The sequence below is a fragment of the Myodes glareolus genome, chromosome 2, assembly GCF_982192425.1.
Source record: "Myodes glareolus chromosome 2, mMyoGla1.1, whole genome shotgun sequence".
Taxonomy (NCBI): Eukaryota; Metazoa; Chordata; class Mammalia; order Rodentia; family Cricetidae; genus Myodes; species Myodes glareolus.
Window position 1 is genome coordinate 127,154,279 of NC_142027.1, and position 14,915 is coordinate 127,169,193.

A 14,915-nucleotide genomic window follows, 5' to 3' on the forward strand; every position below is an offset into this window, starting at 1 on the left:
AGGGCCAGGCTCTCCAGGGCCTCTGTTCCAGCACCTGTACATGGCTTAGGCTGCTTTCAGAAGGTAGATATATCTCTTTTCCCCACCTTGCCCTAATTAAATTCTAACTCCATTGCAGTTAAATGTTAAGTCAGTGGTACTTAATCACATGACTGTGTTTATGGTCCTGTCTACATATGGCTGATGATATAGCATTGTCTAACAATTATAGGATCTGGAAAGCCTCTCCTGTATCTTCTGGAGGGTTCTTCTACTTGGCAGACACCATAAGCTACCCTTCGTCAGGCTTTACTGCTCAGCCCTGCTGGTCTGGCTTCAAATCTGAAAGCCATGGGACAGTCTGTGACCAGTCTAGGTCTATGAATTGCTGGCCATAGGTCTGGTGCAGGTGTACTGAAGAAGGAGCAGAGGGTAATGCTCACAGATGATTCATTTGTCGTCCGGCTGCTCCACTTACAAACATGCCACACAGGGCTCTGACCTGCTGCACTGACAGTTTAACAACGAGGTTTGATGGTAAGAGACCTGATCATAGGTCCTGGCAGCCCAGGCAGGACTGTCAGGTCCCATCCCACCTCCACTCTACCTGCACACATCTGTCTCAGTGCTCAGTGACCTGGCAAAAGACTACCTTGAAGGGCTGGCTGTTCATGGCATTTGTACTGTTCTATTTCCAGAGGCACTAGAATGTCCTTACATGTTCAGGTTCCAATCACCTCCATAATCTCATCTCCTATTTCCCGAGCTCTGTCTGGTCACCTCTCCTTCCCCCACAATCATGTCCTCATTTGCAAACTCTCCTTTATAACACAGACCCTGTTATATGCTATAAAACCAGATCTTGCCTACCTCCCAGTGAGAGGGGTGCCAAGGTTTTGAAGGGTCCAGGCCTAGTCCTTGCTGAGCGCCTGCTGAGACAGGCCAGTGAAGCTTGGATCTTGGGAGGGACCTGGCCATGTGCACAGCTGAAGAGTCTTCCTTACTCTAGGACAGTGGTTGACTACCCTTTTGGAGGTCACATACCAGATATCCTGCTTATCAGATATTTATATCACAGTTCATAACTGTAGAAAAATTACATTTATGAAGTAGCAATGAAATAATTTCATGGTTTGGGGTAACCATGACATGGGAAATTGTATTAAATGGTTGTAGCTTTAGGAAGTATGAGAACCACTGGTCTAGGAAATGATGCCCACCCATGGCTTAGCATCCAGAGTCTTGGTCCCTGCTCACCCTGGCCATGCATGACCTACACTGCATGAATGAATGGAGGGATACGTGAGCTGCAGGTGTGAAGCCTACCAGCCTCAGAAAACCTCCACATGCCCATCCCAGCTGTATGGCATGCTGTCCTTGAGCTGGAGTAGAGCTCCAGCTGCAATGAGCAACTGTCATTGAAGACATTATGGCCTTCAATTAGGGCAGTGGAAGGCAGTATAATTTGATGATGTGTAGTAATCAAGTTGAGTACAACTTATAAAGCTAGTACCACACGTGTCTGACTATAACCCAATCTCTATCTCGTGTGTCTCGGAGATTTATTTTCAGCCATATAATTCATTTGATGTGAATGTATCATAATTGTAGTTGCTAGCAAGTTTTCCCCCTTTCTATCTCAGAGGAAACTGCATTGTTCTCTAGCAGTGATTCCTTTTCAAATCTGCTTCCTGAAAACAGGAAATAAAGATTTGTTCTCTTGATTGTCACAATCCTGAGTTAACTCACAAATGGATCTCTTACAGTCTGACTGCCCTGAGCTTCACCCAGGCAAGTCCAAACTGAAGGCCACTCACTTTCCTTTACCCCTTACATTCCCACCAAGAGAAGCTGTTGTCCCTGCTTTACAGAAGCATGGATTGAGGCACTGAGAGGTTAAGGGACTTGTCAAGGCTACACAGCTCAAGTATGCTCTTCTCCAGAGGACAGAGCAGCTGGATGGGATGCTGCCATCTCCAGTTAAATTCCTGTGTTCATACCAGGAGAAGGAGCATGTTCTGGGCATTGTGTCACTTTCGCTGCTTCATGGGCCTTTGTGGTACCACTTGTCTCTTCTGTACCCCATCTCATCTGGGCGTAGAACAGCTGTTGTGGCTGTTGCCTGACAGTAAGAGTGTGGCGGAGGAGGGTAGGGGGAAATGCTCCTTCAACCTGGGCTCTCCTCACAAAACCTCATCATGGGGTGAAGCCCTTGGGATTTCCTGGGATCGCTGAGTTCATCTGGACTGGGAAAAGCTCCCTGCACATTCCCCAAATCTCCTGGCATTCAGAAGCTCCAGAGTCTGGCCTGGCCCTAGGGAACTGGAATCTACCTACCCTGAGACAAGCCAGCTTTGTTATACCTTTCATCTGTCCCTCTTCCTTCCCATTGCTTCTCCTGGATGAGATATAGCTGGGAATGTACACCTGGACCCTGTAGCCTTGTGACTCTGGTAGTATGGAAGGCGCTGACTCATCTCTCTCTCTCTCTCTCTCTCTCTCTCTCTCTCTCTCTCTCTCTCTCTCTCTCTCTCTCTCCCCCACAGTGCGACAGTGAGAGTGGCATGGATGACAAGGTGAGCCTGACTCTTCTCCTCCCTTTCTTATGGACTGACCTGGGATACCCACTCCACCAACCTTCCCTAAAGCAGGGCAGGCCCTGAAAGCTAGGAAGAGTTCTCTCTATTAGATAGGCAGTGTAGGAAGCTTCTTCCTGGCTGGGTATGCCATGACAGTGGCTTAGGCATCCCAAAAGTAGACCTCAAATAGGCAGCTGTTGTTGAAACACTGGTGGAGGTCGCCCTAGGCACTGGCTGACCTCAAGGAGGATAGCAGGGCTTTTGCTGAGCAGATGCAGGTACCTCCAGGGAGGTGAGGTGGGGGCTGTTGGTCACTATTGCATTCTACTCTTAGAACAGAGCATCCCCATTAATCCAGGGTCTGTGCTGCTCAGCGCCGAGTGTTGGAGTAACTTGCTACCACCACCACTGCTCAGGGCCTCCCTGGGTTCTGGAGCCCTCCAGGTAGCACTTTATCACAGATGGTTAAGGGAAGGGACTTAGCAGAAGTCACACTTATCAAGTGGGTAGGGGCAGCAGGTTCAGGGTCCTGTCTTACTGGCCTTGGCCTCTGAGCAAATAAAGGCCTAGCCAAGAGAACTGGGATGCATGTAGCCTGGGTTTGATATGGCAATCCCAAATATAGAGGAGAGGACACAGAGGGAGATGTGTTCCAGATACAGGGCGTGGGAGGGGGATAGAAGTTACGCTTAGACTTTGGTTTGAGGCAAGTTTTTGTGAAAAGGGTTTTATATATGTATGTGGATCTTCAGGTGCATTAAGGATGTCTGGTGCCTGCTAATGCATACTTTCTTTGTAGTGCAGGGCTCCATGGAGCCGTGTCTGTCTGACCTCTTGGTAGGTTTTGGCAGGTTCAACTCAACTGATCCCAGATTGTCAAAGGTACATTAACAGGATCCAGGATCAGGCCATTCTGGCTCTGGCGGCTACATGCCTGTCTCATGAGGTTTCAAGTCCCTGTGCTGCCTCCACTGTGTCCCTCTGCAGTGCAGGCTCTCCTCACAGGTCCCTTGAACAAAACTTGCCTGGAAAAAAAGTCCTGGAGATCAGTATGTCCACAAGGAGCCACTGGGGCTCAGGGTCGGAGACTTATGGGAAAGAGTTGTGCCCCTCCCATCTAGAACTGCTGCCTCCTTCACTGACAGAAGCATTATACAGACATTAGGCAAGCACCTGGGAAAGTGCTGAGCCTGCAGATCCCTTGGTATAAAGCTAACTTTAGGAAAAAGTTTTCTCTGTAATCCAGAGAAACTGGAGCATATCCAGAGCCACTCAGAGCATATGGGATAGGAGGAAAACAGGAAGGGGTTTCAAGCTCCTGTCCCTTCATCCTGTCTTTTAGAGGAAACAAATCCATCACCCATCTGACGGCAGGTAACCAGAAGGGCTGTGGGGTCTTCAGAGAAGTCTACCATGGAGGGGTGAAGTGGGGTCCTGGGGAAGGGTAGTTGCCGAGGAGAGTAGAAGAGCACACCTGTCACCTTCACTCACATCCCTCTGAACAAGAGGAATAAGCCAGGGTCCCTAGGGTAGCCAGGGTAGCACCTGTCCCATCCCACAGTATCTCTGTTTTACCACTGTAGTTGGTCTTAGTGGAGTTGAACTGGCATATATAAGGGACACAGAAGCCCGCAGAGTGAGTGACCTGCTGCTTGGGGATTTTTTTTAAGGGAGCAATGGGTCCTTGGGACAGGTTACACATCTGCTTTGTTAACTCAGATTGATTGATCTTTTCATGAGCATCTCTCTGTGATGGCTACATGGGTTTACTGTCCTGGCATCTTTTACAGAAAGGCCCAGAGGTATGACAGTGATGTATCATCTCATCCCTCAGGTGGAAGCCAGGGAGAACTTCACTCCTGGCAGTAATTTAGGTCCCAGGAGCCAATGGAATGGGAGAGCATAGACCAGGAAGAGTGAGCGCTATTGGAGAAACTTGGGTCTATGGAAAAGCGACACCCTGACCTAAGGTTCCCTTCTAGGGGCCTTATCTACTTACACACCTAAACTACAGCGAAGTCACTATCCTGTAGCAATCATGATTGCCATTTCTTATCACTCCTGAGGCTACCATCCCCAATGGCTCAGTGTATAGCAAAGGGCTTCACATGGGAGCTGTATCCTCCCAAGTACCCCCATTACCACAGGTACAGATCATAGCCCAGACATTTCAATTCCTGCCACAAGAAAGATGCTGACTTCCTGGATGCTGAGATCCTGAGTACAGGGGCTGTGAATTAGGGTCCAGACATGTACTTCCCGTCTCACAATGCTAAGTCTCAGGTGGTCAGATCCTGTCTCCCTCTTGGGAATAGCTTTACCAAGGCCAAGTTCCCTACTGAGGTGTTTCTGAGGTGGCGATGTCTCTATCTTTCCAATGCAGCAAGAACTTGGGAGGGAAAGAGCCTGCCAGCAGCCCATATTCACAGGGGATCCTAGAACTTGGGAGGGAGAGAGCCTTCCAGCAGCCATATTCACAGGGGATCCTGGAACTTGGGAGGGAGAGAGCCTTCCAGCAGCCCATATTCACAGGGGATCCTGGAACTTGGGAGGGAGAGAGCCTTCCAGCAGCCATATTCACAGGGATCCCTGTGCTTATCACAGCACTGATTCACATTCCCTGGTACATGTGGCCTGGAAGAAGTGAACAGGGTCGCTGACAAGTGGTGGCTAGACCCTCATTAGGGCGGAGGCAGACAGATCTGTGAGTTTGAGCCCATCCTGGTATGGTCTGCATAGTGTGTTCCAGGACAGCAGGGTCATAGAGAGACCCTGTAGTGAGGTGGCTAGGAGTGGGGGTGGGGTGGGGGCGGTGCACAATAAGTTCATTGTATAGGAGCCTTGGCAATGACTCAGATAGGCTTAGCCCTGTAGTAGCAGGAAAGGGAGCCTGGGCATGCTGGTGGAGCTGGACAATTCACACAGATAGGGTGGTCCTGTAGTCAAGGCCTGAGCCTAGTACTCTGGTACTCAATGTCCCTCCCCCAGAGACAAGCCTGGAGCTCTACTGTAGGTCAGAATGCAGACACTAGGCAAATTCTTTCTTATAGATGTTTTACTTCTCTGTCTCCTGAAGCTCAGCATCCCACAGGCACTACTGGCCCTGCACAGATAGCTGTGCACCTCCGCCTACCAGGGCTACACTCTCCTATGGCAGCTGGCAGTGCAAGGAGTTCTAGCTACAGGCTCAGGAGTGGGCAGACAGATGGCTCCTTCTCAGGGCTGTGACTAGTATCTAACTGCCTTTTTTTCTATTGGAAAAATATCAGTGAAAATTGTGTAGGGCCTCATAAGACAGCCCATTAGGTCTTGGCCCAAATGGACCTAGATGCCAGCCATCTAGCCAAGACTCCTCCCAAGTACGTGTGACCTCAGCCCTGTGGCTAGCCAGTCTCTGGGACCGTCTGCAGTCCATTTGTAGATGTCCACTAGGAGACTCTTCTTACACTCTGGGGCCACCAAGAACATCCTTCCAGAGGTAAAGAGACCCTGTGTGGGTCATCTTGTAAGGGACAGCACAGGTTAAGCACAGCAGTGGAGACTGCGTCCCTCCAGGGGTGATATCCCTTCTAGAGTGACTTCAAGGGCATGATATGACTGAAGTCTGCAGACCTCTGCTACACTGTGTATGTCTTAGGTTTCTATTGCTGTGATAAAATATTATTTAGTTATAGGAAGTCAAGGCAGGAACTCAGCAGTAATCCAGGAGCAGGGGCTGCCGCAGAGAGCACAGAGGAGCGCTGTTCACTGGCTTGTTCCCCATGGCTTACTCAGCCTACTTTCTAAGGAATGCTGCTCTGTTTTCCTAGGGATGGCACTCCCACACTTGGCTGAGCCCTCCCACATGAATAATTAATCAAGAAAATGTCCCACAGGTCAATTTGATGGAAACATTTTCTCAAATGAGGTTTCCTCTTTTCACAATGCTGGCTTGTATCAAGTTGGCAAAGAATCCAACCAGCAGTGTACCTTGGGCTTTGATGATTGGTCCCTAAGTTGGACACCTCTGGATTCCAGCTGCCTGGCACCTTGTTCACCTCTGCATGGGCACCTTTTGTTGGACTGATATCCAGGAGTTCCATTAAGCAGGGGGCAAGGGGTCCAAGGGTACAGAGGCATCTACCACTATGTGGTGGGTATTTCCTGGGCTCCAGACAACCCCAAGATATCCCTGACTTGCCATCTTTGTTAGAAGGCAAGGTCTCTAAAGGTCAAAACCTTCCTACTATGAGTGGGGGGTCCAGTGAGGAGATATGAGTAGTAGGGAGGTGAGGGGGGTCAAGGGCCCTGGATAGCAAGTAGCAGGTGATAGTTTAGGTGGGCTAAATGCAGGAAGTGTGTGGAAAGGGGATATGGGCATTTCTGTTCTGGGTGCCTTGTTCCTACCTCAGAGCTTAGCAATAGAGCCAGCGTGGAGTGAGGATGTCCTGAGAGGGGAACAGACATTTCTGGACCCCATGGGTATTATAGGATCCCACTGTGCATCACCTATGCACAGTAGGAGGCTGTGGCCCAGAGTCACTACCAATTGTACTCATGGTTGGGTCTGTTGAGTGCTTGGGCAGGTCAGAAAAAAATGGATGCCCCAGTGAGTGGCAGCTGTGTGTCCTCTTTCAAAGTTTGCTGTGCAGATGTTGGTTACCAAGTTGAGTGGCCCCTGTGGCCACCCTTACCCCTCCAGGCAGGTACCTAATTTCTAGTGGTGGCTTGGAGAGGATCCACTTCCTTTCTAACTGGCTACAGATACCCACGGACCCTCTGCCTGCTGACTTTATGATCTCTCTAAGTGGGAGCACCTGAATGGAGACCAATAGGATGGTCCCTACTTCAGGGAAAGAGAGAAATGAGTCCAGCCAGCTTCAGGTAGTATCTCCAGGCTACAGGACAAAAGGGGGTCGGGCAGAAGCTTCAGAACCAACTAATGAGACATCAAACCTCAGCCCTGGGTTAGATAGATAGAACTGGTAAACTGTACCCAAGGCAGTGTTGCCCTGCCTTATATATGATAGACTCCAAGATACATTCCAAGAATCAAATGATGGAGAAAAGATGTGGAATGAGCTCAGAGCCCCCAACTACTTCAGGGTACTCTGGGGTGCACACAGGCTTTGGGTGTTGACTGGGTTTTCTGTCCTGCCTGGTTCCTGCAGTTGTTATGTCCCAGAGAAATCACACAGAGGTCTACATTAGTTGTAAACTGATTGGCCAATTAGTTCAAGCTTCTTATTAACTCTTACAACTTACATTAGCCCATTATTCTTATCTGTGTTAGCCACGTGGCTGAGTGCCTTATTTGGCAGGGCAGTCACATCTTGCTTCTTCTGTGGCCAGGACAGGACTGCAGAAAGCTGACTCCTCTTCCCAGAATTCTCCTGTTCTCATTGACCCGCCTCTACTTCCTGCCAGGTTGTCACCTATACTTCCTGCCTGGCTACTGGCCAATCAGCATTTATCTAAAATATAATTGACAGAATACAGACCATTGTCCCACACCATTTGTGTCTGGTATTTGTCAGGTTTTCTTGTTTCTGACTGTCACTAGCTTTGAGAAGTGCCATGACTGTTTTCGTTTTTTGGTTTTGGTGGGCTTGATGAGAGAAGAGAGAGTCATGGATGGAAAGATTTCCCATACATGCACATATAGGCATGTTAATACATTTTCACTTCCTATTACAAGGAGGCATCTTGATTCCCCTCAGGAGCTACAATAAACACCCTTAGGTATGACATGACACAGGATTCTTTGCTAGGTTCCACCCTGGAGAGGTGAGTAGTACTGGCAAGATTGTGTAGGCGGAGACTGCTTGTTCATTCCCAGCTACCCAGACCTGAAATAATCACACAGAAACTATATTAATTGCAACACCACTTGGCCAATGACTCTAGTGTATTTCTAGCTAGCTCTTACATCTTAAATTAACCCATATCTGTTATTCTGTGTATTGCCACAAGGTTGTGGCTTACCAGGTAAAGTTCTGGCATATGTCTCCTTCGACAGCTACATGGTGTCTCCCTGATTCTGCCTACTCTCTCTCTGCCTCTCTGTTCAGATTTTCCGCCTAGCTTTATTCTTTTAAGTCATTGGCCGAAAGCAGCTTCTTTATTTTTTTGTAGTAGGAGGCTGCTTGTTTGCTTCCGCCACCCAGACCTGAAATAATCACACAGAAACTGTATTAATTACAACACTGTTTGGCCAATAACATACATATCTCTAGCTAATTCTTACATCTTAAATTAACCCATTTCTATTATTTTGTATTTTACCACGAGACTCATAGTTTACCTGTAATGTTCTCCAGTGACTATCTCTTTCGGCAGCTACTTGGCATCTCCCTGACTCTGCTTTCTTTTCTCCTTTATCTCTGCTTGGAATTCCTGCCTTGCCCTATTCTGTACTGCCATAGGCTCAAAGCAGCTTCTTTATTAACCAGTGATAATAAAACATATTCACAGCATACAGAGGGGAATTCCACATCAAGAAAGGGCATCAGAAATTGGTAGAGTGAAAATAGGCATGGTTCTTGTATTCTCAGCATTTGTGTGACTGAGGTAGAAGTAGGTTGGGCTACATAGTAATGTCCTGTCTTAAAAAAAAAATCCAGGTCGTAGTGGCGCATGCCTTTAGTCCCAGCACTTGGGAGACAGGTGGATTTTTGTGCGTTCAGGGGCAGCCTGGTCTATGAAGCAAGTGACAGCTTGGGTTGTTATACAGAGAAACCCCAAATAGGACAGAACAGGTGAGAGGCATGTTCATGTAATTTGCATGTGGTCATATGAATGCAGGTTAGCAGAGTCAGAGTCAGTTGCTAAACATTCTGCAGGAGTTTTCTTCCTGTATGTACCCGCCCCCACCCCAGACCATACACAAACGGTGGTTCTTGCCTTCAGCCCCCACCAGGGATTACTATGGGCGACAGGGACCTCAGGCTTCCAGTGACTCTCCAATCCTGTGTTCTTGCCTGAAAAATGAAAATAATGGCACAGCTGTGAGGCAAAATAGCTACATTGACTTGCCAAAGGTCATGTTTCTTTCTGGCTCTGTTTCCCCTAATGTAAGCAGAGTATCAGTTGTCTGTAACTTATTTTTAAGATGAACGTTGAATCAAGCTCACGGGCATTTCTTGTGGTTGATGTACCTAGAGCCTGGGGTACCAGGACAGATCAAACAGCCAGGATAAAGCCACTGGCCCAGCTAGGACGGATCCACGCCTCGGGGTTGGATTAGTTGGGCCTGCCCGTCTCCCGCCCACATAGCGCCCCGCCTGCCCGCGCCACCGCCACCCCGCCCACCCGGTGGCTCCTGGCAGCTGCTCCCAGAGCGCCCGTAGCGCTCAAAGAAGGTGCTGGGGCTTGTGTACCCCGCGCGTCCGAGGTCCGGCTGAGCAGAACATGCAGAAAGAGGCTAGCTGGGTAGCAGGCCCATAGGAGTTTCCCTGCCACCCATGCCAGTACCGCGCCTAGGGCTCAGACCTTCGAGGAACGCTCCGGAGCGCGTGGGATCTGGGTACCCCCGAGGTCAGTGTGTGTTGTGGGCTCTGAAGAGCAAAGCGGGACTTCTGGCTTCGCGGGCGGGGAAGCACCGAATCCTTTGAAGAATGGGCAACAGGACGACCCTGGGAGCCCCGCTCATTCTTGCATCCTCTGCTAGACCAGGTCGCTCAGAATACCCGTGTTCTGTGTTCTCCAAGCTGCACCCGGGGCGCATGTGGTGGCAAGTGGTAGGGGTGTTGTCTGGCGAGGGTCCCGGCCCGTTGGACTTGCGGTGTAGTCAGGTGATGCACAGTGGGGGGGGGCGCCTTTGTCTGCACCCCTGTGCGCAGTGGGCCACCGCCACCGGCTGTATGGTGCCTTGCTTACCTGACTGGAGTTGAGTTCTTTGTTTGGGGCGGGATGCGGCCGGCAGCCTGCGCTTCCTGTCTGATCTGAGGGTGCCCCTAGGGTCCGGTAGTCTCAAACAAAGCAAGGGATGACCCTAGCCTCCTCAGAGGATTAGTGGTGTCTTCCTACCAGACATGCCTTTTGCGTGGAGCCACAAGCCTGCAAGCTAGGGATTTCCCACATGCTCCTTGGCACGAAGTGACCGTATTTTCTTATTCTGCACTCTGGCTGCAAACCAAGATTGGAGGAGGACTGCATGCCTGAGTCACGTCCCTGTAGATAATGCCCAGAAAGTTATGAACACAGGGTTGGAAACCCGGTGAGACTTCACCCGTCTTGGTCTAACTAGTCAGTTCTGAAGTTTGGCAGAAAGGAAAAGACTGAAGGGACATCTCTGTACTTGCAGCTCAAATTTGTGCCACTGACACCCCTGGTTTCCCCAGAGGTTCTGGAAACTGGGGTCTTCTGGGTCAGAGCTTTTGGGAACAGGATAACCATCCTGGCCATGTATTCAAAACCCTAAAAAGCACTAGGATTCCTGCCTGCACCCATGGTCTTCCTGAGCAGATTTGCCTGTGGAGGGAGAGAACTGGTTGTGACCATGCCATGTCTGTCCTGTGATGGGAAGAATATGCCACCCCTGCTTTCCCCCCTCTGCTCCCCACCCCTTCACTACTCCCCTTGGCTCTCCAGGATATTCTTAAGGTCTCAATTAGAGGAGGTAGAGCAGGGGTCACCCTGCCCTCCCTCTCTTCACCTAAACTCAGGTCCTTTCGTTGCTGCTTACTGTTTGTGCTGAGGAACAGGGTCTTAAGTCTTGGGATTTGAAAGTTACCTTTTGGGTTGGATCTGGGATTGCAGATCTTGATCTTGATGGCTTGTTTCATTTTCCTGTCTGAGAGGTCAGGGTTCTTCCTTTTCAGCTTACAGGAGGTAGCTTGGGCTCCAAACTCACTTGGAGCAGAGAGGTCCAGATGGTCTTGCTGAAATTTCCTGCACTAAGGATTTGGTGGCACCTAGAGGGCCTGTAGTGAAAATCCCAGGGCAGCCTCTTCAGAGGGAGGCTGGTTGCTGTCTTCTGGTGCCTTGTGGGGCTGGTTATGTAGGTTCCCAGGGCTGGTACACATAAGGAGGCTGTAGACACAGGGCTACAGGACAGTAGCCCTAGTCTGACAGGACTCTAGAGGGGCAGCCCTGTGTCCAGAAGAATAGGATAGGAAGGGGGTCTGGGGGTTCTACACAATTCCACCACAGCCATAGAGAAGTTTGGGCTCTGGTCTGGGGAGAGCCTAAAATTTTCACCACTGGGGGCCACTTGTACTTATTTGGTTTGTTGTAAAGAACTTTAAAAGTTAAGCTAGCCAGAATGGTACAGGAACTGATGACCAAGTGACCTGCCTTAGCTCTGATAGGATGATGACAGGTATGGGACCCTGGGTGTCCTGGTAGACAGAGCAAGGCAGTAAGAGGCAATGCCCGGTCATTTCTAAGACCCTGATGTGCCTGTCTGCAGACAGCAGTGATAAGTAACAGCTGAAGCTACAGGTTGGGTTGTAGCCTCTCTTCCTACCCAGTCCTGGCACCTCCTTCATCTCCAGGGAACATCACTGGTTCCATATCATGTGTGTGACATAGCACAGAGGCTTATTGACTATAGAAGTTCACAGCTCACTATTGAGACTGGAAGTCCAAGGTCAGAACACTGAAAACTCTGGTATGTGAGGTCGAGGTGGCTGCTCTGTGCTTTACTACTACTTTGTGCACTATAGTCACCCAGCTTGTAGTAAGTATCCCCGCATCAAAGACAGGAGCCTGTCACCAGGAGAGAGCAAAACTGGGTGGTCAGAGTAGCCTATGGATAGGGCCCTGCCTCCTTGCTCACTACCTCTCTGTCCAGTCCTGTGAGTTCTGCCTCTCACTGTTCTGGGGTATTCTTTTTTAACTAGAAAAAAAGAAAAATAAAATCCCGGGGGTGGTGGTGCACACCTTTAATCTTAGCACCCAGAAGGCAAAGGCAGGCAGGTATATCTCTGAATTCGAGGTCTTGGTATACACAGTGAGTTCCAAGCCAGTCAAGGCTACAAAATGCGACTCTGTCTCAAACAAACAAACAAACAAAAAATGATATATGTGCAGGTACATTGTACAATATGTGCCAAAGAGGCCAGAAAATCTTTGGGACCAGAGTTACAGATGATTGTGAACCACCATGTGGTTGCTGGGAATTGAACCCTGGTCTTCTCTGCCCAGGTCCAGTGTTCTGGGGTTTTTCTTAACTTTACCAATCAGAAAGAAGGAAAATGGATCCTTATTTAAGCATGTTTATGATCAGTGCAGTTCAAGGGTGGTTTACTGACCTGGCCATTACTAGAGCCCTGGGGTACAGGTAGGGATGTCAAAGGCTTAAATCTGTTGCCTCTTCTGTGGCATGAACTCTTGAGGTGTGGGTAGGAAAGGCCCTATTTTCATACTCATGATGGCTTTATATTGTTCCAGTCTTTCTTACATTCCTGTCTGAGGTCTGTCTGGAATTATTTTGACATGGAGAACAGTGAGCTCTGTGCTCTCCCAAGTGGGAGTGCCTCCCATAGACATGCTTGGGTACTCCCCTAGGTCTTCTCAAGCTTCAACACCACATCTTTTTGTTGATTGGGGAATTGTAGTTTATGGCCAATAAAATGCACCTAAACAACCAATTTGATGCATTCTGACAGCACCCACCAAGTCGCAGCACCCTCTGGCTGCCTTAAACTTCCTTGAATGCAGATGGCATCTTGCAGCATGTGCTCTTTGAGCACTTGAGATTCATCATATTGCCTGTGTCCACAGCTCTCCCTGGTTGTGCTGAGGTAGACGCTATGTCCACTTTGTTGCCTATTGATAAACCCTGGGATGTTCTCACCCCAGGCCTTGGACTAGTCCACTTAGAGACTCTGTGGACAGTAAGGGCATTCTGATGTTGTTCTGTTGGATTTGAGCTGGGGAAGTTGTAGTTAGAGCTGCAATGTGGTGTGCCAAGTGTCCTCCATATATAGCCTCTTGGGATGAGGCCTCTTCTGAGCTGTCTCTCCCATGAATTCCCTTGGGACAAGCCTGTCCTCCCTCTCCCTACAGAAGCTACGCCATCACTTTCAGTGATAAATGAATTCCTTCTTTGTAAAATCATAAAATAGGAGAGTTTGAGCCGGGGACATGGTCCCAGATCCACAGAACTCTACCAATCTCCAGTGGACATGTGTCCCCCCAGACCTTCCTAAGGCCTTACTGACATAATCATAATCACACACACACACACACACACACACACACACACTCACACTCACTGTGTATGCCAGTATATGTAAACATGTACACCAATGTGTCTACCCATATACTTGCTTACACATGATCAACTGTATGCCTATACAGTATAGGCACCCAAAATTTGTGCACATACATGTACAGAATATATACACAAGCACCTTGTGTATACATGTCTGTGGTTGACGCATGACATCTCATAATTGCTTCTTTTTTGAAGCAGTGTCTGAGGTCTGTTCAAGAGGCACACTGCACTAGGTGGGCACAGCAGTCTTGATGAACCCCATGCAGTATGACAGTATTTGCATGCAGGTACAGAACAGGGAGAAGCAGAGACAGTCTTGGGGCTTCAGGTGAAAACTAGAAACCCAAGGCCTCATTTTTGTGGATGAAAAGTTTTGTGTTTGGTTGTAGGGAAAGCACTGCTCCATGGAGACTCTCCCCCAACCCACCCACATGTGTGGCATAGCAGTTATAAATAACAGAATTTCACAGCTCACTGCTGAGAGCGGTACTCTGAGATCAGGTGGGCACAGGATAATCTGGTGTCTGGTAGCTAACGCTTCCTGTTCACAGAGGGCACTCACCGTGTCCTTCCTGTTCACAGAGGGCACTCCCCGTGTCCTTCCTGTTCACAGAGGGCACTCCCCGTGTCCTTCCTGTTCACAGAGGGCACTCCCCGTGTCCTTCCTGTTCACAGAGGGCACTCCCCGTGTCCTTCCTGTTCACAGAGGGCACTCCCCGTGTCCTTCCTGTTCACAGAGGGCACTCCCCGTGTCCTTCCTGTTCACAGAGGGCACTCCCCGTGTCCTTCCTGTTCACAGAGGGCACTCCCAGTGTCCTTCCTGTTCACAGAGGGCACTCCCAGTGTCCTTCCTGTTCACAGAGGGCACTCCCTGTGTCCTTCCGTGGTGGGATGGCAGGGACTTCTCCAGGGCCTCCAGCATTAGGGCACACTGATCCCATTCACCAGAACTTCACACATTTCTTCAGTGCCCATAGATCAACTTGCTTGTGCCATCACATTAAGAGTTTCAGCATGATTTTTTGAGGACATATTCAGGAAATGATCTAAGAAGACAGAAAGATCCTCCTCCTTTACCAAGTGTTTTCAAAGTCCTTCAGAGTATGGGCCCTCTGTTCATTTTCCATGGCCACATTCTCCTACTTGCATAGCTG

The 14,915-nt window shown here is 49.2% G+C and overlaps 1 protein-coding gene across 14 annotated transcripts in view; it reads left to right on the forward strand.

Annotated features, from left to right (window-relative positions):
* Fbrsl1 (fibrosin like 1) overlaps positions 1-14,915 on the forward strand; it is an 83,704-nt gene that overhangs the window by 49,929 nt on the left and 18,860 nt on the right. For 11 of the 14 annotated variants that reach the window (XM_087903682.1, XM_048447469.3, XM_048447468.3 and 8 more), the window contains one exon: positions 2,526-2,555. The exons of the other annotated variants lie outside the window; for them this stretch is intronic. In XM_087903682.1, the coding sequence (XP_087759808.1) occupies positions 2,526-2,555 (30 nt within the window). The remainder of the gene's footprint in view (positions 1-2,525; positions 2,556-14,915) is intronic. 14 annotated transcript variants of the gene reach the window in all.